This window comes from Thamnophis elegans, chromosome 9 (genome assembly GCF_009769535.1).
Source record: "Thamnophis elegans isolate rThaEle1 chromosome 9, rThaEle1.pri, whole genome shotgun sequence".
Lineage (NCBI taxonomy): Eukaryota > Metazoa > Chordata > Lepidosauria > Squamata > Colubridae > Thamnophis > Thamnophis elegans.
In genome coordinates, this window is record NC_045549.1 from 8,964,496 (window position 1) to 8,989,242 (window position 24,747).

Sequence of the window (24,747 nt, forward strand, 5' to 3'; positions counted from 1 at the left end):
TGACCTTGAGGGCCGGGGTGGACATGGCCAGGGTGGGTGTGGCCAGTTCAACGTCACTCATGTCGGGGGCGCCTGTGGTGGCCCGAGTCATCTGCCAGCAAAAACGGACTCCCAAGCCCCCATTTTCACCTGCGATGTCCTCTTGCAACCCTCTGCCAGTTGCTCCGGAGGGCCACCCACGGCCCTCGCGAGCCTCCTAAAACCTGTTGCCAGCGAAAAGAAAGCTCAGGAGGGCTGCCCATGGCCCTTGTGGGCTCCATTTTCACTGGCAGAGGCACCGTGGGCTGGTTCTGCATTGTTTCCATGGGCCAGATCTAAGCACCCCACGGGCTGGATCCAGCCCACGGGCCTTGAGATTGACACCCCGAGATAGAGAATTCCCACTGTTTTCTTCCTGAGCGCATTTGAATAGACTATTTTCAGTTGGTAAAATGAGGACCCAGATTGTTGGGGGCAATAGGCCGACTCTGCAAACCGCTTAAGGAGGCTGTAAAACACTGTGAAGCGGTATATACGTCTTACTGCTGTTGCTTAAATGCTATTATTATCTTAAGCATCATTTCCGATTGAAATAAATCTAAATTTTGCATATAGAGTTCCAACGTCCATATTTCACCACGGAAGAAATGGACACGTGGCAGGAGGTTGAGGTTCCAATAGTACAGCCATTTTAATTGCCCCTTGCGCCCCCACCTTCAAATGCTCACATCTCAAAGTAGGTGAGGCTTAGGCAGAAGAATACAAAAAAGAAAGAGAAACTGAGAAATAATATTGGTCAGCCAGAGGGGTAAAAATCAACATTTATATCCAAATTGGCTCTACTGGTAGAGAAATAACTTACCCCAATGTTTCTCAACCTCAGTAATGTTAAGGTGTGCGGCCTTCAATTCTCAAAATTCCCCAGCCAGCATGGGGAATTCTGGGAATGGAAGTCCGCACACCTTCTTAAAGTGGCTGAGGCTGAGATATACTCACCTATCCAGGAAACCCTAGGCACAAATACCAAAATATGCTGACTTTTCAGTCCGAGGTTGTGTGTTCTCTGCCCAATTATTCAGCTCTTCTTTTTTGTCAGATGTACATGTTGGGAAGCAGCTGATAACATATCCCGGGATCTCTTCAGTACAGTGGCAAAGGCCCAAGCATGCACTGTTGTAAATTCCCCAGGTGAAAAGGAATCCGTTAACATAGTGTCTAAATAAATCTTACATATATTTCTTGTGAAATTAACAACCCCCTGGCAAAACAATTTTGCTTGCTCCTTTGTATGCTAATCAGTCTCTAATTCAATATATCAGTTTGATGATGTAATTTGAATTTATGGCTTTATCATGTATCAAACAGGATTGCAGGTTGTCCTGTTTTAGCAACTGCTTAATTTAGCAACTATTCTCAATTATGGTGATGAAAAAGTAACATTTTGATGAATTCCCCACATTGCAGGTCTGTAAAACAATGGAAAGACGAAGTAAGATCATAAATATTTTCCCTCAGGGACCACTTGCCTTAACAACCAAACAGCTCTTCCCCATTGTCATCCCTAAACAAGGACTACCTGTACTTTTTCTTGAATATTTTTTAACACTACTTTATAAAAATAAAAGAGAAAAAGAAAGAAAATAAATCTAAGAATCACACCATAACAATAAAAGGATAAATCTGTTAAATACAATATAATTCTTAAAATTACAGGTAGCCCTCGACTTATGACCACAGTTGAGCCCAGCATCTCTGTTGCTAAGTGAGGCAATTAAATGAGTTTTGCCCCATTTTACAACTTTTCTTGCCACCGTTGTTAAGTCGATCGCTGCAGTTGTTAAGTTAGTAACACGGTTGTAAAATGAATCTGGCTTCCCCGTTGACTTTGCTGGTCGCAAAAGGTGATCACATGACCCCGGGACACTGCCACCATCATAAATATGAGTTAATTGCCAAGTGTTTGAAGTTTTTTTAAAAAAATAATTTAAAAAAATTATTCTCTTACATACCATTTTAAGTATACATTCACATAGTTGTTATTCTTCTTTACATTTGTCATTCTTATACATTTATTATTTCACTTAATAGGTTATAATATACAGTTTGGGTTGTTTTGTTTACCATCCCTTCCTCCTGTTATAACACCACCTTATTTTCTCTTTCTTTTTTCCCCTCCCTCCCTTCTCTACTTACTTCCTCCTCTCCTTCCCCTTCCTTCTTCCTTTCCCTTTCTCCTATTCCTCCTCTTCATCTTCCTACCCCCTCTCCTTCTCTTTTTCTCCCTTCCATCCTCCTCTCCCTACCTCTTTCTTCTTTCCCCCATCTTCCTTTCATTCTCTCCTCCTCTCTCCCTTTCTTTTTCTATTGTTGTTGGTGTCTATTTCAAAACTCAGTTTATGTTTCCTTGGGATGGTATTTCCGCAAACCCAGATATAATTTAATATCATTTCTTATTCCTTTAAATTCGCTAATCTACCCTAGTTATGTTTCCCCCTCTTTATATCGCGTTGTTGAATATATACTTATATATTTAATATTTTCTTTTCTGTTTTCCCCATCTCCCTCCCCCCTTTTCCATTTAATAGTGCGTCGTCTGGGTACTTTATCTTCTCTCTACTTTCATTTCTAGCTTCCTTCTGTTAAGCCTATCACTGCAGTTGTTAAGTTAGTAACATGGTTGTAAATTGAATCTGGCTTCCCCATTGACTTTGCTGGTCGCAAAAGGTGACCACGTGACCCTGGGACACTGCCACCGTCATAAATATGAGTCAGTTGCCAAGTGTTTGAATTTTGATCAGGTGATGCTGCAGTGGTTGGGTGAAAAAACTGAAATTAAATGAACTATTGTAAAGTACTTGTAAAATGTTCTTACAGATCTTCTACAGTTTGAGCGAATAGCTGGCTCTAAGGAGAAACTGTCAGAGCTGGATTCTTGGAGTGGGTGGCGTCATATAAACAAATCCATTACAGTGTGCATCACTACATAGGAAGGTTAGCCAATATGCACAGGTAGTCCTCGACTTACAACAATTCATTTAGTGAGCGTTCCGAGTTACGACATCCCTGGAAAAAGTAACTTACGGCCATTTTTCACACTTAACGACCATTTCTTAGTTTGTGGATGGAGAGATACTGCCCTCTTCTGTAAACTGGGAGTTTGAAAAAAGTGCAGAACCAATTGTCCTTGGAAAAACAAGTTTAGAAGCAGCGGATTTGCATAAGCTGACTAGGGCAAGTTGAACAAAGGAGAGCTTTCTTCCTTCACGAACACAACGGGTGTTTCTATCGATGGTAGAATGAGGTTTTATATTATATGGAAATCTGCACAGCCTCATAAACAATAACATGAACACTTCTTCCAAATATTGACTTGATCACTTTCTATAAATCTACCTTAAAGTATGTGGATTATTAACTGGGACTAAATCTTATATGTCTCCACAGTAAGCTTACAAAACCACATATTGTCTGAATTATTTTCAATAGAAAGAAGTCCATTAAACATCAAAATGTAACACGGGCAGGAATTTACTTCCTCTGGCAAACTTACCTCCCCCGCCCTCTCTTTCCTGAATATTATTACCAAGCACTGAGAAAATTGAGGGGGGAAATAAAATCACCCTTACTGTTTTCTTTTGGGGAAAGTGTCTAAAAAGAGCTTCTCTTCCTGGTTTGAAATTGGACTTCAAGCCTCTGAACTGTGTGTTCATAATTTAGTCTGTTTCATAATTTGGAGTAATACTTGGCTAGTAATATCTACCCTTCTGAGCCATTTAGGAATTGTTGTTATTACCATGTTTCCCCAAAAATAGAGACAGGGTCTTATCTTCTTTTGACCCCCGAAATAAATACTTAGCCTTATTTTCGGGGAGGTATTATTTTTGAGGTGCAGGAGGCGAGCGTGGTCACCTCATGGCTGCTGCTGTGTTGCAATATTTTCATGGAGGGATTATTTTAGTGCATATGCTCAAAAGCCCAATTGGGCTTATTATCTGGGGAGGTCTTATTTTGGGGGGAAACAGGGTAGTTGCAAATTCATGTCTGACCCATCGCGACCCCATGGACAATGTTCCTCCAGGCCTTCCTGTCCTCTACCATCCTCTGGAGTCCATTGAAGCTCATGCCTGCTGTTTTGGTGACTCCATCCAGCCACCTCCTTCTCTGTTGTCTCCTTCTTCTTTTGCTCTCCATCATTCCCAGCATGAGGCTCTGCTCCAGGGAGTCCTTCCTTTTCATCAGCTGACCAAAGTATTTGACTTTCGTCTTCAGGATCTGGCCTTCTAAAGAGCAGTCAGTGTTGATCTCCTCTAGGACTGACTGGTTGGATCGCCTTGCAGCCCAAGGGACTCACAGGAGTCTTCTCCAGCACCAGAATTCAAAGGCCTCAATTCTTTGGCGCTCAGCCTTCCTTATGGTCCAACTATCACAGCCATCCATTGCAACTGGGAAAACCATAGTCTTAACTATACGCACTTTTGTTGACAGGGTGATGTCTCTGCTTTTTAGACTGCTGCCTAGATTTGCCATCAGAAATTGAGGAGTAGTTAATTACAATCAAAAGCCAACTGGAGAACATATGTCATCTAAGCCGTGATTGTCCAATCTTTTGGCTTGCCAGGACTTGCATTGAGCGAGGAGGAATTAACTACTTCCTTTTTAAAAAAATATTTTTTATTATCTAATGGGGCCACATTACTAGTTGTCCAGAGTTACATGCGACCAGGGGTGGGTTTCTCGCCCCGTTCCAACCGGTTCGGTTGGAATGAGGCTGGTGGCGTCCTCGCGCGCAGCGCGTGCGTGCACGTGCGTGGTGCGCGCGTGGCGCGCGCATGCGTACTAGCGTCTGTGCGATGCTCCAGCTGCTCCTGGAGGATCACGCAGGCGCTGTATGCGTCCTGCGCATGCGTGGAAGCGCAGAATTCGGCAAAACCGGGTAAGGAGCGGGCGCACGGGCGCGGGGGGGGCTTCGCCGTTCCCGGAAGTTACTTACTTCCGGGTTCGGCGACCAACCGGATCGCAGGGACCGCCGCGAACCGGTTGAAACCGACCCCTGCATGCGACCCTTGGACCACAGGCCTGGACCACCTAGTTTAGCCCAAAGATTCTTATACATAAATTGGAGATTATTGCTTATTATTCTACATAGAATTCATCCTGAGAGGGATTTTTTTCCTTTATAGGTGGGTTTAAAATGCTTGAAATAAATACCAGTGCTTAATAGAGGTAATCCTTGACTTACAACCGTTCATTTAGTGACCGATTGAAGTTACAACATAGCTGAAAAAAGCGACTTATGACTGTTTTTCACACTTACAACCGTTGCAGCATCCCCATTGTCACATGACCAAAATTTGAATGCTTGGCAAGTGGTTCCTATTTATGACGGTTACAGTGATCCCCTTTTGCAACCTTCTGACAAGCAAAGTCAATGGGGAAGCCAGATTCACTTAACAACCGTGTCCCTAACTTGACAACCACGGCGATTCACTTAACAAGTGCGGCAAGAGAGGTGGTAAAACAGAGCAAAATTTCACTCAACAAATCCTCTCTCTGAGCGCAACATACATTTTGGGCTCGATTACCTTCATAAGTCGAGGATGATCTGCCATTCATTCCCTGTTTGGAAAAAAAAAAGATATCCTTTTCTCAAAAATATTTCTCTTCGATGATTTAACAGTCACCGGGGTTGAGAACTGAGAATGGAAAAGGTTCCGTATTGCAGTATTTCCAACTATTGCAACAAGCACAAAGGGTGAATGTGATGAAGGAAATACCGCTTGACTGCCCCTTAAGTGAAAAACACCAAGCAAGCCACTAAATCTCTTGACGGCGTCCAACATCTGCCTTTCTGTCTGTTGTTGGAAGACTGCAGATTTAGTTGACATCTTTTCAATCCTTGAGCTAACATGTGGCGGATTGCTGGGGAATGATGACAGCAGTATGTTCCCAATTCAGGCAGAGCTTTAAAAAATGGTTATGCCCCTGGGTTTCTCCCCGTTTTTGAAATGATGAACTAGCAGAAGGCATGTAATTACTCCGGTTGTTACAAGCCATTCATCCTCTTATAATCGGATGTCTAGAAAATGAACACAGGAACAGAATTTTTTTTTTTTTTATCTTGAAGATTGGGATCTTAATGATTAAAGATGTACTACCTGCATTGGATTTGAGGGCAGAATTACATCCTGCTACAAGAGGCAAACCTGATTAGAAGTGATATAATCTGCACATTTTCTTGCGAACAGATGTTATGCTGCCCAGTTCTGAGCTGTTCGTAAAGTCAGATTTGAGATGTCCATTGGAGCAGTTTTGAGATTACTTCCATCCAATCTTTTCCTACATGTTGTGTATTACAACATACTTATGGCATTAATTTAAAAGTGAATTTGAAATTTCTCTCTCTTGGGCTTTTGATAAATGTAAGAATATTAAATGGGAGGGGGGGGGGGAGGTTGACACAGGAGGTTGAATTGGGTTAAAATATGGATTTGGTATCTCTTGTGGGCATATATTTAAAGTAGCATTATGCTAGAACTACTGTTGAGTTAATATCTGGATTCATTTGGACTTGACTTCTTTTTTTCCTGTAAACGAAATGCTCAAAACAGAGAAGTAGTTTTAGAGCAATTTATGAGTTACCTGATTTATATGTTATCTCAACCAAGCAAATGTTACATGTAACAAATTATCTTCCTGATATAAAGGGAAAGTATGTCATCTTATATATATGTTATTTGTGCTGATAAATAAATAAAGGGAGACTAGTATAGATCTATTTCAAGCTATTTAGCTCTCATCAGCTAGCCATACCCTTGCTGGGAATCGAACCTACTAGTCTCCCTTTATTTATTTATCAGCACAATTATAACAAATGTAACAAAAAGGCAACAGTAAAAAATATTGGGTTTCTGTCTGGATGGTGTCTTGTGACGAGCCGAAGGACAGAGAATGGAAGTGTGATCATCTTCCTCCCATATTTGGGCATACCAGGGGCTGTGACTCTAAAAAGATATATATATACAAAATATATATATATATTTGTGTGTGTGTGTGTATGTGTTTAGCTGTTGTCAGTTATACAAATAGAGGTATGCCCATATTACCAACAGTTTTAAAGTTAGTAGTTAAACAAAAACAATTATGTTCATCTGAAAAGAATACATTTTTAATTTGAAAGAATAATCATTTCTGTAAGCAATTTTAGCACATAAAGATACGTGGAAATGGATTCTGAAAGTTCTTTATCACGACTGTTACTTTGGGGAAAGTCTTATCACATCAAGAAAGTGAATCTACATATTCATATGACTATAAAATCCATTATATGAAATGTAGCACAACCTATTATAGTATCACAGTTGAAAAACAGTTGTTTATTTGTTTCCATGTAAAAAAAAAAACAGGCTCCCCCCCCAATCCAATTATTTTTATGACTATTTGTAGGATTGGATTATCACTATAGCAGTATGCCCCTATACCTTCTTCCCTGTTTCTGTTAGTTACTTTCTTAGTTTTGGATATTGTTGAAGTGTAACTTTTGTGGTTAAAGTACATTAGTATTAGGGACACGGTGGTTCAGTAGCTAAGATGCTGGGCTTGTTGATCAGAAAGGTCAGCAGTTAGGCGGTTTGAATCCCTAGCACCGCAGAAAGGAGTGAGCTCCCGTTAATTTGTCCCAGCTTCTGCCAACCTAGCAGTTCGAAAACACATAACAAATGCAAGTAGAAAAATAGGGACCTCCTTTGGTGGGAAGGTAACAGCGTTCCATGCGCCTTCGGCGTTTAGTCATGCCGGCCACATGACCACGGAGACGTCTTCAGACAGCGCTGGCTCTTCGGCTTTGAAATGGAGATGAGTACCACCTCCCCCCCCCCCCCAGTCAGGAACGACTAACGACTAGCACATATGTGCGAGGGGAACCTTTACCTTTACCTTACATTAGTATTAATTTGTTGTCAGTAAATGTCTTAAGTGTCTGTCAGGGAGATGAAAGAAGATTTTATCTACTTTAGATAAAATCAATGTAGTATTGTAAGGGGGAACTTTTTCTTTTATTGTAAAGGAGAACAATTTTAGTAGAAAGGAAAATTAATAGAAATATGCTTACGAACACCTTGATTTAAAAAACACATTTCCTTGATTAATTACTGTACTGGGTGGACTAACCCCACATTTGAATATTTTATGAATGATACATTATTACTAGGATTTTTTCCCCCTTGCTCTTTTGTCTTAGAAAGCTCCCCACGCAGTATATTACAAAGAGCAATAATTACCAGGCTTGCAAAACAGGCAAAACTTTGCAAAAATAAGAGGAAAAGGAATGAGAAGGCAGAAGAATGAAAAATGAATAGGGTCTATTCTATACAGTCTACAGGCTAGAAGGAATGGTTAAAATATTTTGCCTCGGTGGTTGATCAATGACTTATAGGCATGAATAGAGCAGGTTGTAACCACTTCAAAGGCAGCAGCTAAGGGTTAAACATGTACTATATATGTTTGATACATCTATGGTACATGTGGACATTAATCTTAGAAAACCATGGATAGAAAATTGTTCTGACCCCCTCCTCCGTCCAGTAACAAATGCCGAGACAAGCTTAACTGGAATTTTACAACACTTTAATTAACAGGAAACATAAACTTTGGTGGCTGAAAGCCCAAGCACAAACAAACAGATAAGAACCTTGGCAGCAACTCAGACTTAGACATAGACAGATAACAGCTTCTCCAGCGTTATGAATGAAGTTGAATCCTGCAAATCAGACTCCTCCCCAAGTCCCTCCTTAAATACAATCTTCAGAGGAGCCTAATTACAACCTGCTGAGTCCAATTATCTTTTGTAACTTTGTTGCTGTTTTCTCCGTCGAGCACCAGCACCACCTCCCTTGTCTCCTTGTCACTACTCCAAGACCTGACGTCATGAGCTCTCACCGCTGCTCCATGCCTCAGGTGCCTCCTGGTGGCCAACCAGCCTCTCTGTGCCCTGCTCGGAGTCGGAACCCTGTCCAGGGTCCTCCACCTCTTCCAGAGCTGACTCATAAGGCCCCTTGCTGTCGGTGTCTGTTTGCAGCTGGGCCACAACAGAAAATGATCCCCCCAAATGGTGATAAAATATTGGATGCAACAAAAAATAATCAGTAATGGCTATTTAACACTTAAAGCAGAGATTCCCCCAAACCTCAGGCCGTGGTCCAGCAACTGGGCCACGATATGCCAGAAACCGGCCCACGGAAATAAGTGAAGCCCCACTCAGGCAGCATGTGAAATCATGCCTTCTCCGGTCCATGGGAAAACCTCTCCATATTTACAATCACAAAAGAAAAAGCAGACAAAAAAAGAAACCACGAAATAGTAAGGACAGGAGGAGAACAGGGAAAACCCTGGGGAAAGTCACTAGAATAATAAAAGAAAACAACCCTGAAGAAAAGATACAGCAATCACAAAAACGGGGGAGAAGAAAACGGGGAAGAAGAAAAACAGGCAAGAAAAAGAAGTTAGGGCAAAGGGGGAGCAGAAGAAAAAGAATTAAAAGTGGAATTTTTGAGAGCCCAAGAGAAAATGGCTAAAAGAGGAAGAAAGGGAAAAAGAGTTACATTAGTAGACTAAAAGAGAATAGTAGTACAATTGTTATGGTTATCTTACTAATTAAGAAATAAAGAAATTATAGTATATTATTAAATGTAGGAAAAAACTGAAAGAAACGCTCTCTAGGTTTAAATTGAATTGGAGGATATAGGCTGTTTGTAGCAAATTTTATCAATGGAGAAAAACCTCTCTCCACGGAACCGGTCCCTGGTGCCCAAAAGTTTGGGGGCTGCCGAGTTAGGGAAGAAAAACAGTTTTTGTGTTGTGCAGAGAGTAAAGGATAAGATAGGTTTTTGTCTCAAAAGACTTGGAGTCTAATGGATATACCACAGAAGGAAAAAGGAAGAATGGATGCCTGGTGCCTCCTTTGCTTCACAGTGGCCTTGTGAATGGCTAGTTACAGATTTTGGTCAGATAGGTAAAGGTTCCCCTCACATATATGTGCTAGTCATTCCCGACTCTAGGGGGCGGTGAACAGAACGCTGTTACCTTCCCACCAAAGGTGGTTCTTATTTTCCTACTTGCATTTTTTAACGCGCTTTCGAACTGCTAGGTTGGCAGAAGCTGGGACAAGTAATGGGAGCTCACTCCGTTAAGTGTCGCTAGGGATTCGAACCGCCGAACTGCCGACCTTTCTGATTGATAAGGTCAGCGTCTTAGCCGCTGAGCCACTGCATCCCCTTTTGGTCAGTTAGATGGGACTAGCTGTACTAATCCGTTACTCTTTAGACTCAAAAAGCAATCCCAACAGTTAATCCAAAGGTCACATACCTCCCAGCGGCCAGTAAGATCCCACAGATTGGGCCTCCTTCAGATGCCGTCGGCCAAACAATGTCGGCTGGTGGGCCCTCGGAGGAGAGCCTTCTCTGTGGCTGCTCTGACTCTTTGGAACCAGCTCCCCCCGGAAATCCGGACCATACCCCCTCTCATGGCCTTCAGAAAAGCTATAAAAACTTGGCTGTTCCGGCAGACCTGGGACTGTTGACCTCACTGTTGAGGTCCGGCCCCGACTAGAATGAATGTATGAGGGGTGTCTGTTGTTTTTAAATTGTTTTGTCGTTATTTCTTTTTTATATTTCTTGTAAGCCGCCCAGAGTCCTTTGGGATTGGGCGGCATATAAAAACCCCAAATAATAAATAAATAAATAAATAAATAAATAAATAAATAAATAAATAAATAAATAAAGGGTTCATTTATAGGAAATCAATAACTGGGAAGCGCAGTTTAAATACAAAGACACAGTGTTCCACATTGTAAGGAAAATAATTTCTCAACAGTTTGGTGGAAATGAGAGAGAAAGTTTCCTTGATGTGTGTTGAGATAAATAATGCTAGCTTCACATGGAAACAGATCAAAGCTAAACTGGTCACTAATACTCGGGGGGAGGGGAGTCATAGTTGATTCAGAAGGAAAATATCAGCCTGGTATACTTTGTGGGAATATTAAGAGGGCAAATAAAATTGATTAATAAAGGGGTATATTTTATCACACAAAGATTTAGGTGAAATCTGAAACATGTTTTCTAGGTATTAAATCGTATGGACCACCATGGGAATTCTTAAGAAACAGATACAGAGCTGCATTGCTAGAATCCTGCAGGCCAAACTCCACTTTAGCTGAAAAGGAGTGTGTATTTAGGATAGAAAAGAGTGTGGAAAGGACAAAATGGCTAGAGAGGGAAATATACCATGAAGGAAATGTCAGCTTCGGGATTGTTTATCTTCAGGGTGTGAAAATAAGCGGTGCCAGGATGTGGGACAATCCATACTGGGAAAAAAAAATCATTCAGTAATTAAATAGAAACATTTCTAAATAAGCAGGTGGTCAGGAATGACATTATAAACATAATTAAGTACTGTACTTCAGTATGTTTCCTTTCAAAACAGTATGACTTATTGCATATCAATAAGATAAGAGCAGTGGTGAAATTCAATTTTTTTTTACTACCGGTTCTGTGGGCGTGGCATGGGAAGGATACTGCAAAATCCCCATTCCCACCCCACTCTGGGGCCAGCCAGAGGTGGCATTTACCTGTTCACCGAACTACTCACAATTTCCACTACCGGTTCTCCAGAACCTGTCAGAACCTGCGGAATTTCACCCCTGGATAAGAGAATGTGCTGACCTCCATTACAGATTCCCTTCTCAGAGGATGCAAAATGAGGGTTGGTGGGAAGACATCTGTTGATGGTTTAGCACAGTTGTTGCTATTGAGAGTGAATGTACTAATACTCAGATATGCCTTTTCTGGCTGTAAGGCTGAAGATTTAAAAGTTCTAGTGTCTGCTTTTGAGTCTTAAGAATTGTCCAACTGTATAATGTAAAAGCATGTATATCTGTATGTGTGTCTGTGGAGGTGTGAAACACTGATTTGAAATTGAAGTTATTTTGCCTGTTCTTCATCCTTTCAGGCTCCCCAGGAAACGAAATTAATAACCCAGCCAGCAATCTAGAAAACACGTTAGAGGGTCTTTCTAAGTACGAGAGGCCAAGCCAGGTGGTTAAGGACCAGGATGCTGGAAAGAAAGCAGCGGAAGTTCCTACTAAGAAAGGAAACGATGAATCGGAGAGTGATTTTGAATCCGATCCCCCTTCTCCAAAGAGCAGTGAGGAAGAGGAAGAGCAAGAGGACGAAGAAGTCTTGCAGGGCGAGACGGGAGACTTTATTGACGACAACGACACAGAGCCAGAAAACCTAGGCCAGCACCCCCTTCTCATGGATTCTGAAGAAGATGTAGAAGATGACGATAAGCACAGTTCTGACTCGGACAGTCACCATTTTAGGCCCCCAGAAGTGGTGCCTTGCGGCAGATACAGAGAAGGGCCTGGCAACGTAGAAAGCAGAGAGACGATTCTTCCCTGTCCATCGTTGACCGAGTTCCCCGGTTCCAGTTTGAGCCCCAAACAAGAATTTGATGTCTTCGGAGCAGTTCCGTTCTACGTTTTGCAGCCCCAGGAACAGAAGGATTCTTCTTCCCACGTCGCCCGTTCCCAGCAAGACCAGGACGACTTCGACGTCTTCACCAAAGCCCCCTTCAGCAGAAGGATATCCCAGCAAGACGATCCGATCACAGGCTCGGAACCTCAAACGTCTCCCGTTCCCCCCAAAAGCGTGGACGTCTTCGGCTGCCTCCCGTTCCAGCCCGTTTCCATGCAGAGGCACGGAGAAGCGAGGGAGGATCTCTTCGGGCTCGTCCCATTTGAGGAGATAACCGGCAGCCAGCAGCAGCACAAGGCGAAGCAGCAGCAACGGAACCTGCAGAAGCTCTCCTCCCGCCAGAGGCGCATGAAGCAAGAGGGGTCCAAGAGCAACGGCAAGCGCCATCACGGAACCCCCACCAGCAGCAAGAAGACCCTGAAGCCCAGTTACCGGACGCCGGAGAGAGCCCGAAGGCACAAGAAAGCCGGACGCCGGGATTCCCAAAGCAGCAACGAGTTTCTGACCATTTCCGATTCCAAGGAAAACATAAGTATTAGCCTGTCGGATAGCAAGGACAGAGTCAATCCCTTGCAGGGTGAGGATAACCTCCTGGATCCCTTTGGAGCCAAGCCTTTCCACCCTGCCGAAGGGATACGTCTTCCCCAACACCAAGGATTGGCTGATAATCGTGGGGATAATCACAACTCTGCAGCGCCTGGGAGACCTAGGCAGAGCTCCTTAATTGGTAGCATTCATTCCGGCGACGGCATAAAATTAACAGATGATTTCGGAGCAGTTCCTTTCACCGAACTCGTGCCAAGTGTGAAGTCTCAACAGAGCCAGCAGCAACAGGCAGTGGAGTTTGATCCATTTGGGGCAGCTCCGTTTCCTTCCAAACCGTAGGCTCTTTTTTTTTTAGGAACATCCAATTTTTTTTTTCCCTTTTCAAACTTGGATTTAATATGCCACTCTAATTCATTTACTTCGGTTGAGAAGCAATTTTTTTAAAAAAACACGCTTATTTCTCTGCTGTGGCTCGATGAGATTTTAACATCCGCCGTGTTAAAAGATGCAAGATCGGGATGATACAATGGCGAGAAAGGTTTGAGTAAGAGAAAAACCTTTTCAAAAGTTAGATCGGGAGATAGCTATCACCGAGGATATCGGACTAGGACATTCAGAGTTGAGTCCTTTCTAGAGTGCAATTACACTTGAATTGATGGGAGCATCAGACCGGGTCGGATGAATGAAACGAGACCTTATCAGTCAAAAAAATCAAGAAAATATCTGGAAAAAAAAGCCAGGTTTATTGAGAACTGCTTCATTGTACCTGTTCTAAAGGTTTTTTTTTTTTTAAGAAAAACACTTCTTAACCTCTTAACATCTCTGAAAATTAGAGCTTGCGCTCTTGATACTGGTTCCTAAACTTACACGAAGAAACCCAAATCTTTCTATCACTATCTGCCTGAACTGTGCTTTTCCACAGTAAGTGCCATTAATATAAAACAGGGATCGTTGTAATTCTTAGGATTTCAAGAACTTAGCTGGGGATGTTGGAAGTGGGAATGGAACGAGAAAGCAGCAGCACTAACAGTTAGCTTCTCTTCAGCACTTTGAAGATTGCCATTTTGAGAAGAGAGCGTGGCTTACTTGCACACCACACCAACACAGAGAGAAAGATACGGGGGGGAAAAACAGCCAGGAAATTGTAGCAAATTCAGACCTATAACGAGCTTAAATCAGAGTTTTCACCCCAGGTCTGCTCGCTTTACTGGGGTTTTGTATTTCCTATGAACTGAATGCACCCCACAAGGTTTTTAATCTTCTAAAATGGTTCTCACCTAATTTTTGAATTCTGTATTACGTGATTGTACTTTTCTAAGACTTTACACAAAACACACCGGTCAGTTTCCAACAAGAGGAGGTTTAGAATCGAAGGCTTAAAAACGATGCTCTTTTGAGTCTCTTAACCATTACCGCGTAGTAAAACCCGCAATGCCTTACAGCCAGGACCGCGTCCTGATATTAATTTACCTCTGAGCCAATGGGTGCCCTTGAGACACAGATTGTAACACTTGGAGAACTTACGGTGCGTAGACAAGTACATTTTTGGAACTTTCAATCGGAGCGAAGGAACTCCCGATGTCTTCATTCGCTGTGGGTCAGTCTAGGGCAGCTGTGTGTGTTCAAAATAGCCATGGGATGCCCCGCAGCTCCTTTTCAGTTTCGTGAAAACGGGCAGTCTTGGAAGCGGACGTAGTAAAACGTTTTGTCACAAAGCATGGCCAGGGATCCGGAGATCATGGCAGGATCTTTTTGGAGTACGTGCGTGTGTGTTTGAATCAGAAATGCTAAACGTCTAGCACAGAGGTGTCAAACTTGATTTCATTGAGGGCCGCATCAGGGTTGTGTTTGACTTTGGGGGTGGGGTGAAGGAGTGGCCCGCTTGACGTCACTTGTGTCGGGGGCACCGTGGAGGCCCGAGCACTCTGCCAGCAAAAACGGGTTCCCAAGCTGTATTTTTGACTGAAACCGCCCCCTGTGACCCTCTGCCAGCAAAAACGTAGATCGGGAGAGCCACACGCAGCGCTCCTGAGCTCCTTTTTTGCTGGCAGAGGCACGGTGGGCTGGTCCTTTGCTGCTTCCAGGGAAGCCCCGTGGGCCAGATCTAATCACCCCGCGGGCCGGATCCGGCCCCCAAGCCTTGAGTTTGACACCCCTGGTTTAGATCCATTCTTAAAAAGTGAAAAGTTTCAGTCACCATTTCTCTCATGAAACGAATGAAGGTCGACATCTCAGGATCCTTGCAGAGACATTCACACATATATGAATTTGAACTGTAGAAGCTACATGACCTTAACTATAGCTGTGTCTGAGTACTATTTACATAATTTGAATATCATTGTGGAAAGGGGGGAGAAGAGATTTCCAAAGGGGAAGCATTGAATGAATTTCCTTAAAAGATACCAAGTAGCTGGTTTTTGCCATCCTGTTACTGCATTAAAACCTGAAGAAAATAGAGTAACTTTTGGATAATTGGCAAACGTCATAAATGTGAAGATAGAGGCTTAAGGCCCTCTAACCATACTTCAAAGTTTTGAACAAAATGTCAATCATTTTAATCATTCTTAGAAAATATAATTTCAAGTTCATGCTAAAAGTGCTTCTAGAAGTGAAGTCCATCTCTTCGCATGGTTTGAAACCCATATCCACCCCAAAAAGTTAGATGTCTATTACACTCAATATTGTGTAAAGATCAGTTAAAAATCAGCTGTGCCCATGCCTCCGAAGGCCTGTTCCTTTATTTTTGTGCCAAAGTCTCAGACATTATGTGTGTTGTAAAATAACTCTTTCCAGAGGCCACTTCAACCGTGGCCGATGTCCGATCAAGGAGGGTTATAAGCTGTTCAAAATCAAGTCATTAAGGACCTGCTAATTAAATGTACTGTATCTGGCTGTCATAGTGGAAGGCTTTCTGTGCAAGAGATACGTCCGTATGGGTTGGAGTCCCAGAGTGAAAGGAGAGCTGATTTTAATTATGGTCTCCATGTGATAACCTCATTTTATTTGAAAAGATGTACGTGCTTCATGTGGTATAAAAGGAAGGCAGTAGTTTGGATTCAGTCATGAAATCCTCTTAACCTTCGCTACCGGTTTGGAAACAGGAGCGCATGTGCAGAGCGCCCGTGATGGTCGGTGGGCGGAGCCTCCTGCCACCGCTACCGGTTCGCCCAAACCAGAGCGAAGCAGCAGAATACCACCTCTGTTTTGGATTCCTCACCCCAAATTTGCCACCACTTACTAAAATTAATGGAACAAAAAGTAAATTGCAGCTAATCCACCTAATTAGTTTGGTAACGTATTTATTTTTTGAATGTTATCTGTAGGATTACACCTGCCATCTGATTTTTTTTTAAATACCTCCATCCAAACCCTTTTCATCAGAAAATCCTGATGAAATCAGATTGCTGTAAGTTGTTTCCAGTAAGCAGTTTAAGAAGATGATGATGTATATGCCATGAGAAATGACATTTGGAGTAATTGGGTCACTCCGTTTTCCGTCTTCAGGATCCTAAAGTTGTGGCTTCGATTTGCCAGAAGGATATCCTTTGTACCAGTGGTGGTTGGTTTTATTCTGTACATTACGTACATCTGAACTCACTACACTACACGGATATATTGAATTCCTGTACTTAATGACCAAAAGTGGCACCAATCTATTTGGTGATGGGAAGAGCTGAAATAACACAACTTCGTGATTTGCATCTGTTTCAGTGGTGGGATTCAGCCAGTTCGCACCTATTCAGGAGAACCGGTTGGTAACTTTCTAAATAATTCAGAGAACCGATTGTTGGAAGAAATCTCCTTTTGTTTCTTTCCACTTTACAGGGCTAATCCTGTAAGGAAGGCAGGCAGGAAGGAAACATTCTAGTGTTGTTTCTAGCCTAATCTTTATTGACCTGCTTACAGAAACTGCCTCCCCAGTTAACCCTTATTACATTGTAACAGCTAAGGCGAAGCGCCCATCGACCTGAGTGACCTTGAGTTGGCCACACCCACCCAATCACATGACCACCGAGCCCCACCTACCCAGATGGTCATTAGGGCAGAGAACCGGTTGTTAAATTATTTGAATCCCACCACTGACCTGTTTGTATATTTTCTCAGATAATTCTTCCCAAATCTGATCTGTGCTAGAAAATGCATCAGGTGATCTTGGCCATCGTCTTTGGTTGCTAGGACAGATTTTTCATTGGACAACGTTGGAGCACATCTACATGGCTCCAGCTATATAACTGGCTGATAAGGATGAAGATACGAGATGAAAGATATACAGAGCTCTGCAGGATTGGTGATAACCCTGCGTAATTCATGGCCGTTCGTTTGTTTCACCAACTTTTTTTTGCTTTTGAATAACATCTTTAATCTCCCAGCTTTCTGCACCTTTGATCAATCAGACTTTTTTAAAAAAATTGATTTCCTAGCTCAGGGGTCGGCAACCTTAGAGCCACCAAAGTCCTAAGCGGAAGCCCCCCATTCAATTTTGGGGCCAATTGGAAGTCCGGTTCCCCCACCAGTCTCCTCCTAGTGAGGCATCCTTTTTCCTCTACCTACCCTACCCGAAAGCCCTAGCAATTGTGGAGCCCACCGGAAAACCTGCACCTCGCCAGTGTCTCTTCCTGGTGCACCATGGTTCCCCCTCCCAACCGGAAGCTTTTCTTAAAATTGTGGCGCTGACTGGTGACAGAGAGCCGCAACAGAGGGATGAAAGAGCTGCATGGGAGCTCCAGAGCCGCAGGTTGCCGACCCCTCTTAGATTATTGTAAATGAGATTCATACACTGATTGTGTGTGTGTGTGTGTGTGTGTTTTTGGTGGCTGAACTGGATGAGCTATTGGCAATTCCCACAAAGTTGAATTCTACTTAATCGCTTGGCCAAGTTAGTTTAATCATTGAATTCTGTGCTTCACTGAAAAAGCTGTTCTATTTTCTTTGGGTGGGGAAGTAGATAGCTTTGCTCGCTTAATGGATGGATTTATCCATATGTCTTCACTCTGTTTCGGTCTTCCCTCCAATAGTAAGAAGATTGAGAGGTATTGATTCAGAATTGGAGGTGGTTATCCGTTTTCCGTTTTCGTGAAATGTTTAGGCCTTATCATTACCGTGTAGGGAAATCTGAGCCTTCCTTTTACTAATCAGCTGCGTACTTCATCTTGGGGCCGATGTAGCTTTGGACAGGATAATTTACTGGTAAAACTACGGTACTGTTTATATTTAATTTGAAAATACAATTTCTATCTGTGAGGTCGAAGATAGAAATCAAGGTGCTTCGGGGGGGAATATCACTTACCCTCTTACGGACTGCATTTGTTACCTGAATGTGTTCCGAAGGTACAACTTTTGAGCTTTGCAACTGAGATGGACTCTCTCGCCACAAATCTTGCAGATTGAAATATCAATTCGGGGCTACTTCCCTGGCGTGTTCTACCCGGATATATACTCTGCGGAGATGATCTTGCAACGTTGAAATTCAGTAGCAAGCACCCTTGTGGTCGGGCTGCCCAAAAATCCTCCGTTTTCTCCTCTTAACGATAAGAGAGAGAGAAAAAATACCTACTGAAAGGAGATAGCTACTACTGTGAGAATAGCAATTAGAGTTTATCGGAATATTTTTTAATACGATAGTGTATTTTTATAGAGAGATGTATATAAAGCATACACGCGCACACATCCTGTGTAGTCTCTTGGGAGTCTGTGATTTAAAATATAGCATTGCAGTCACAATCATATTTTCACGGCATTGGAAAAGCGAAATGGAGCCAAAAGCTGCTAAAAGAGTAACAAGAAAATGCAAAAACAACAACAACAACATTCGTCTGTCTGATTATTTTTCTAGAGCGCTTTGACGAGAATATTGTAAACCGTTGCTCGGATTAGTTTCTGGGAGAAAAACACCATTTAAGAATAAAACAATAAGGTTACATTCTAATTCAGTGTTTCTCAAGCTTGGCGACTTTTAAGTCCTGTGGACTTCAACTCCCAGAATTCCCCAGCCAGTATAGCTGGCTGGGGGATTCTGGGAGTTGAAATCCACAGGACTTAAAAAGTCGCCAAGGTTGAGAAACACTGTTCTAATTGCTGGCAAACAGCGTTCAAGTGCACTTTTCAAAATTACACTTCCATATTTTATTTTATTTTTTGTTAGACTTGAAATTTCTAAAAGCGTCGTGCGGTGTGTGTGTGTGCATGTATGTGTAAGGGTAACCACTAATACAGACTTTTGTGCAAAAACAATGTACATGAAACAACTTCCAGTTGTTAAATCAACCAGATTACCATGTTTCTGTAACACCAACCACTGTGTGAATTTGCAACGGGGGGGCCCTGGGGCGTTACGAGTAAAATGTGTCATTCCAGTACTGTATGAAGATTTCCCCCCCCCCCCCACAATGTGTAAGATCTCATTTACATCTCCTTTAACTTAAATCTTGTTCCATCCAATGCCAGCTGTTATAATAAAAGTCTTATTGTACCATTTTCAAAGAAAGCATGTTTACTGAGATGTGTTAATAACAACTGAGTGAAACTTCAGAGTTTATCTAGGTATTTTAAGAGAGTTTTATGAGGGGAAAAAAACCTCCAAAACAATTGGATATGTTTTGAAGTCAGAGATGGGTAAATGGGAACCTGCCCTTTTGAGCTCTTGAAGAAGGAAGTCCCCTCCCCAATCCATTTAGTGGGGGTGGGGGGGCTTTGTGAGGCTGGAGATACTGGAAGCTTTCCCTTACCTTGCTACGGCTAAATGTGAACAATTGTGTGAAATCACACCACGAAAATATATTTTTGTCAAATTTTTGCCAGCAAATCTCCCAATTTACTAGAATTATGTATCCATGGATGCCCATTTTTTTCCCCACCCCATTGCTACATTTCTTGGATCAGTAATTATTTTGGTAGTTCTGGTTTTGTGCCAAATTGTCTCTGCGTCTGTAAATGTTATAGTGCTGGTAATTATTTTGTAATACTTGAAAGTTTTATGCCATTGGACCTCTGTATTTTCAGACTATGATTGGAGCAATATAATATTCTACAAAGGAACGGAATAGTCTCTCCGTGGTTGGTTAAACTAAGCTTCATCCTAAGGAACAATGCCACAAACCTTGGTTCCTGCCAAAATTTTACAGTAAAGATTACACCACAAAGACTAAATTATTCTCATAGTAAGCTATCAGATGGCATGTGTGTTTGGGTTTAAGGAATTGTGTGAATCCAGCTGCTCTCCAACTTCTCATTGATTAACATCATATGGGAGAAAAAGCCACAAGTTATAAAGACTCAGAGCTTTCTGAAGGGCAGAACAACGGTATGGCTTCTTGTTTCAAACTAGTTTGATCTATATCCTACTGAAAGCCTCATATGGCCATACTTGTCTTAAAAACTTACATATAAAGAGGGATAAGGGAATGCAAAACTGCTCATTTTGTCTTCTTGGGATTTGCTGGTACCTCACAAGAATACTTAAAAGGTTTTCTTTAATGTGCTTTTGAGCATGCAAGGTAATGGCAGGACATACCGGCTATCTCAAAGTTTACAGCCCTGCCTTTTCCCATGCTGGGTTTTTCAGGGCTCCTGTGATGAGCTGGGGCGCGGCACAAAGGCAACGTAGACAGACAACCTTTATTAACACCAACTGTGCCCCCAACGTCCCTTTTACTCTCCAGCCTGGAAAAAAGCTCTTCCACAAACCTGCAGCCCAAACGCTGAAAGCAGAATGGCAGCAATCAATCACGCCAGCAGAGCAAGATAGGGAGCCCCAGGAGCGAAAGGTAACACCAGCAAGAGGAGATAAAACACACAGAAGGTCGTAAATACTTCAAACAGTAGGGAGGAATGCAGACCACAATGCTATACTAGGTGAACTCAGCATTTGTTCCCAACAAACCTCCCCTCCCAATTGCTTCTCCTTTAAACTCCATCCCCAGGTGTGCCTTGCAAAGGGAATCGAGGCCTTTTCCTTCCTTGTAAGCCCACCTTTGCGCTCTTCTGCATTCCAATCTCTTTTTAAAACCTCTCAGTGCTCAACCGGGAGACTCTCTAGGATGAGGAGGGGGTGGCCCTTGGTCTTCATCTGAATTCCCTCCCTTGTTCTACCTCTCCCCTGCTCTGCCCAGCCTGACCCCCGTTTCCTGCACAGCCAACGGAGCCACTCTCCTGCTGTCAGCTGTTCCTCTTCCATCTCGGAGTCAGACTCTGAGGAGGACACGATCCCTTTCTTACCCAATCGTTTGTTACCATGCAGCACACCAAATCATACGTTTTGGCAAACCGTTTATTGAAGCACTGTTTACACAACACCTACAGTGCAACCTGATAAAATTGCCTTTATACTTGGAGTGCAACAATTTTAATGACTTTCCTAGGCAGTTAAAAATCTAAGGTGACGAAGATAGAACCAAAGTGGTGACGCCATGACACACGTCGCCTGTAGTGAACTGGGAATGTTCAGTTCCTCCAGATTTTTCTGTAACGCTTCTCCCAGGCCAGAGGAATAAATCTGAAATAAAGCTGTAGCTTTCATTTTCGTGTCAGGCAAAACAACAACAATAAAGCATGAAACAATTGGAAGGCATAGGAGATGGATAAAGATGTTGGAGAGGAATCCCTTAGAAGAATTGGTTGCATTCATGATACACCACAAAACCTCTTCCAAAGGTGTCTGGTGGATTCCTCTGTGGACATGCTTGCAGCTTCTGTGGCAGATCTTGGCACGTATCAACTTCGCTGAAAAGTCCTAGGTCAGTTATGGACTCCAGAGATGGTATTGCTGTTTGTTGCACTTAGCTTCCTGAAAGTGTCCAAAAAACATTAGTTAGAGCGGCATAATGCCTTTAAAATATAAAAACGTAAGAGTGAAAATTATCACTGGAATTCAGTCTATCCAGGCAGAAAAAAAAATCACCTGCCATTTCAGATGTTACTTTTAAAAGATCCTTTCTCAACTGAAATTATCAAAATTGAAGCAAGGCGGAAGCAAGTACACAGAGAAATTCTTCTTTCAATAAGCTTTCCAAATTTAAAATTTTGCTTCTAGCAATGCACCTGTGGTAACAGTCTTCCCATTTTTAATTTCAGCAAATCAAAAGTCGCTGGAGATTCTTTAAATTCTTAAATGAAAATGAGGTATTTATTTGAAGAACCTGCTGCTCCAAGTACATCTTGAAGGCGGCTCTGGAAAGCCCTTTAATTAATATCTTAATATCTGCTTTTTCTGCATAAGAATCTCCACTTGGGTTTTCATTTTTTTAAAAACAGAAACAGACTTGCTTCTCTACATTGTACAAAATGTAGTAACAAAGTATGCCCTTACATAAACAAACTAAGCAACTGTTTTCAACCATGTAAAATACACTAGAGTTACTCTGTCTGAATGGCCAAGTTTACTTTTAAGGAGGTTCATTTCCATCTTGGCATCAGTTGCAGATTTTGTTTTCTATTGCACAAACACTCAGCTTGTTTTATTATCACATACAGGGTATAATGGGAAGAGGTTATAGGAGCCATGACATACTATTAATAACCACAATAAAGCCATTAATTCTGTTTTTTCCCCTCCAGTATTACTGGCACCAGTGAAACTTAACAGTTTTAAGTTATAAGGCAAAAATACACATCATTTCTCCAATACCAATAAGCCTGGAAATCAGTAAGGAATAAGCTTGGAAATCAAAGGCAAAGTTTGATCTCACAGAAGACAAAACGCATCTGCTTTAGAGGACGTTTTACACTGGTTAACAGTGAACTCTGATTCTGCCTACTTAATGAACAATTTATGCTTTGTGGTCTGTTCATGTTTTTTATTATTTTGCTTTACAACAAGCCTGGGCTCATTCCAAACCCAGGAAATTTAGCACCTTACAGGTCCATACTGCAAATATCTGGAGAAACCCAATGCCTTCCAAAGACTATAATGCTCTATAACAGAGCTGTCCAACCTTGGCAACTTTTAAGACTGGTGGACCTCAACTGTCAGAATTCCCCATCTCCAGCCAGGCTTAAAAAGTTGCCAAGTTCGGACACCCTTGCTCTACACTTTTTCACTGGCGAGTGTGTTGTTTTCAAACCTGTCCATTTCCTCTCCTTTCTACTCCCCACCCCCCTCAGTCTCATCCCTGTTCGGCGATAAAAGCCTTTTTGTAAAACATGCACCAAATAGCACCTCTGGAGAAACAGAACTGAAATATGTGGGAAGGCTTAATTTTACCCTCTCCAATTACAACCTCTGGTGGGAAACTGCTAGTAGTCATCAGACTTAAAAAAGAGTAGCAGTTAGCAGTTAGACTTATATACCGCTTCATAGGGCTTTCAGCCCTCTCTAAGCGGTTTACAGAGTCAGCATATCGCCCCCAACAGTTTGGGTCCTCATTTCACCCACCTCGGAAGGATGGAAGGCTGAGTCAACCTTGAGCCGGTGAGATTTGAACAGCCGAACTGCAGCTAACAGTCAGCTGAAGTGGCCTGCAGTACTGCACTCCAACCACTGCGCCACCTTGGCTCTTGTAAAAAAATAGCAAAATAGCAATAGCAGAGGCATCTTCAGTCCAACTGCTGTAGGACTGGGAGGTTCTACAAGGCATACCTTTCCCATTTGTGTCCTAAATTCTGAAGGTACGTGTGCACAGGGCAAAATCTTACCCTGCTTCAGATGAAGAAAATAAGCAAGACTTTCCCCATTATGTTACTTTTATGGACTGGGTATTCTGGAAGTTAATGTGCCTTGCGGCACAATTTTCAGAAGGGGGGAAAAAAAACTGCTGAAATGAACTTGTAAACACACAGGAAAAGTTTCTCCATACAGCCACATTAAAACAAGAATTACATTTTTAAAAAAATTCCCCAGGGCAAGATCAGATAATATTGTCAGAAAATAAGAGGGGGAAGTTACAGGGAAAGAGAGAAGCACTATAGTTCTCCAGGGGTGTTTAAAGCAGATTTTTAGTAACTTTATTTTGTTACGGGTTATTTTTCCCTCCCTCCCCAATTCTATACCAGTGTTTGCCGCTGACAAACTGTAACTCAAATGCCTCTTACCTCCTTCATTCTTCTCTGCAAATCCCTTTTTGGCACCAGGTTGTGAAGACGTGGCTGCTGGAATCTCAAAACCCAGGGTGGCCACACTGCTAGTCATTTTTTTTTTTTTTTCTGCATTGGCTGAATTTACCCCTTTCTTCCAAAATTTCCAAGGCAGCAGGAAGTGCTGTCAAGGCACAAGCAAGCACTTTGCGTTTGGCATTAGGCAGGTACTATCCTGAAGAATAGCTCATAAGGCCACTTATCCAAGTAGCAGCAAGCAGGTCAGGTTTGTGGCTAGTGTCACTTGCAGCAATTTGTAATGGAGTCTAAAATCTTTTGACCCTTATCACACGTTTGACCCACTGACTATAAGCTCCCAAGATTAGAAAAGAATGGTTTAATTCTAAATCGACTGATGGGTCCAACTCTTGGTTTGAAGATAAAAGTTACCTACGGTGATCTACGGAGACTCTTTTATGGAAAGGAAAAGAAACTCCAATAAAAAAAATATGTATTATATTTGAATATCTTTTACCCCCAAATGAAACGTCAGCCAACAACACAGAGTACATTAAAAAGGTACAGTTAACATGGATTTTCAAGTGAGATCCCAGCATGCAAATGTAATAAGAACGTCACATGCATGCATTTCGGAGAACTTTTCTTGTGGATAGCACAAACAGTCCCC

The 24,747-nt window shown here is 42.3% G+C and overlaps 1 protein-coding gene across 2 annotated transcripts in view; it reads left to right on the forward strand.

The window, feature by feature from the left end:
• The window catches only part of BMP2K (BMP2 inducible kinase), a 60,697-nt gene extending 45,253 nt beyond the window's left edge, over positions 1 to 15,444 (forward strand). For both annotated transcript variants that reach the window (XM_032223948.1, XM_032223949.1), the window contains exon 16: positions 11,980 to 15,444. In XM_032223948.1, coding sequence (XP_032079839.1) covers positions 11,980 to 13,391 — 1,412 coding nt within the window. In that variant the 3' untranslated portion in view covers positions 13,392 to 15,444. The remainder of the gene's footprint in view (positions 1 to 11,979) is intronic.
• The last annotated feature ends 9,303 nt before the right edge of the window (positions 15,445 to 24,747 follow it).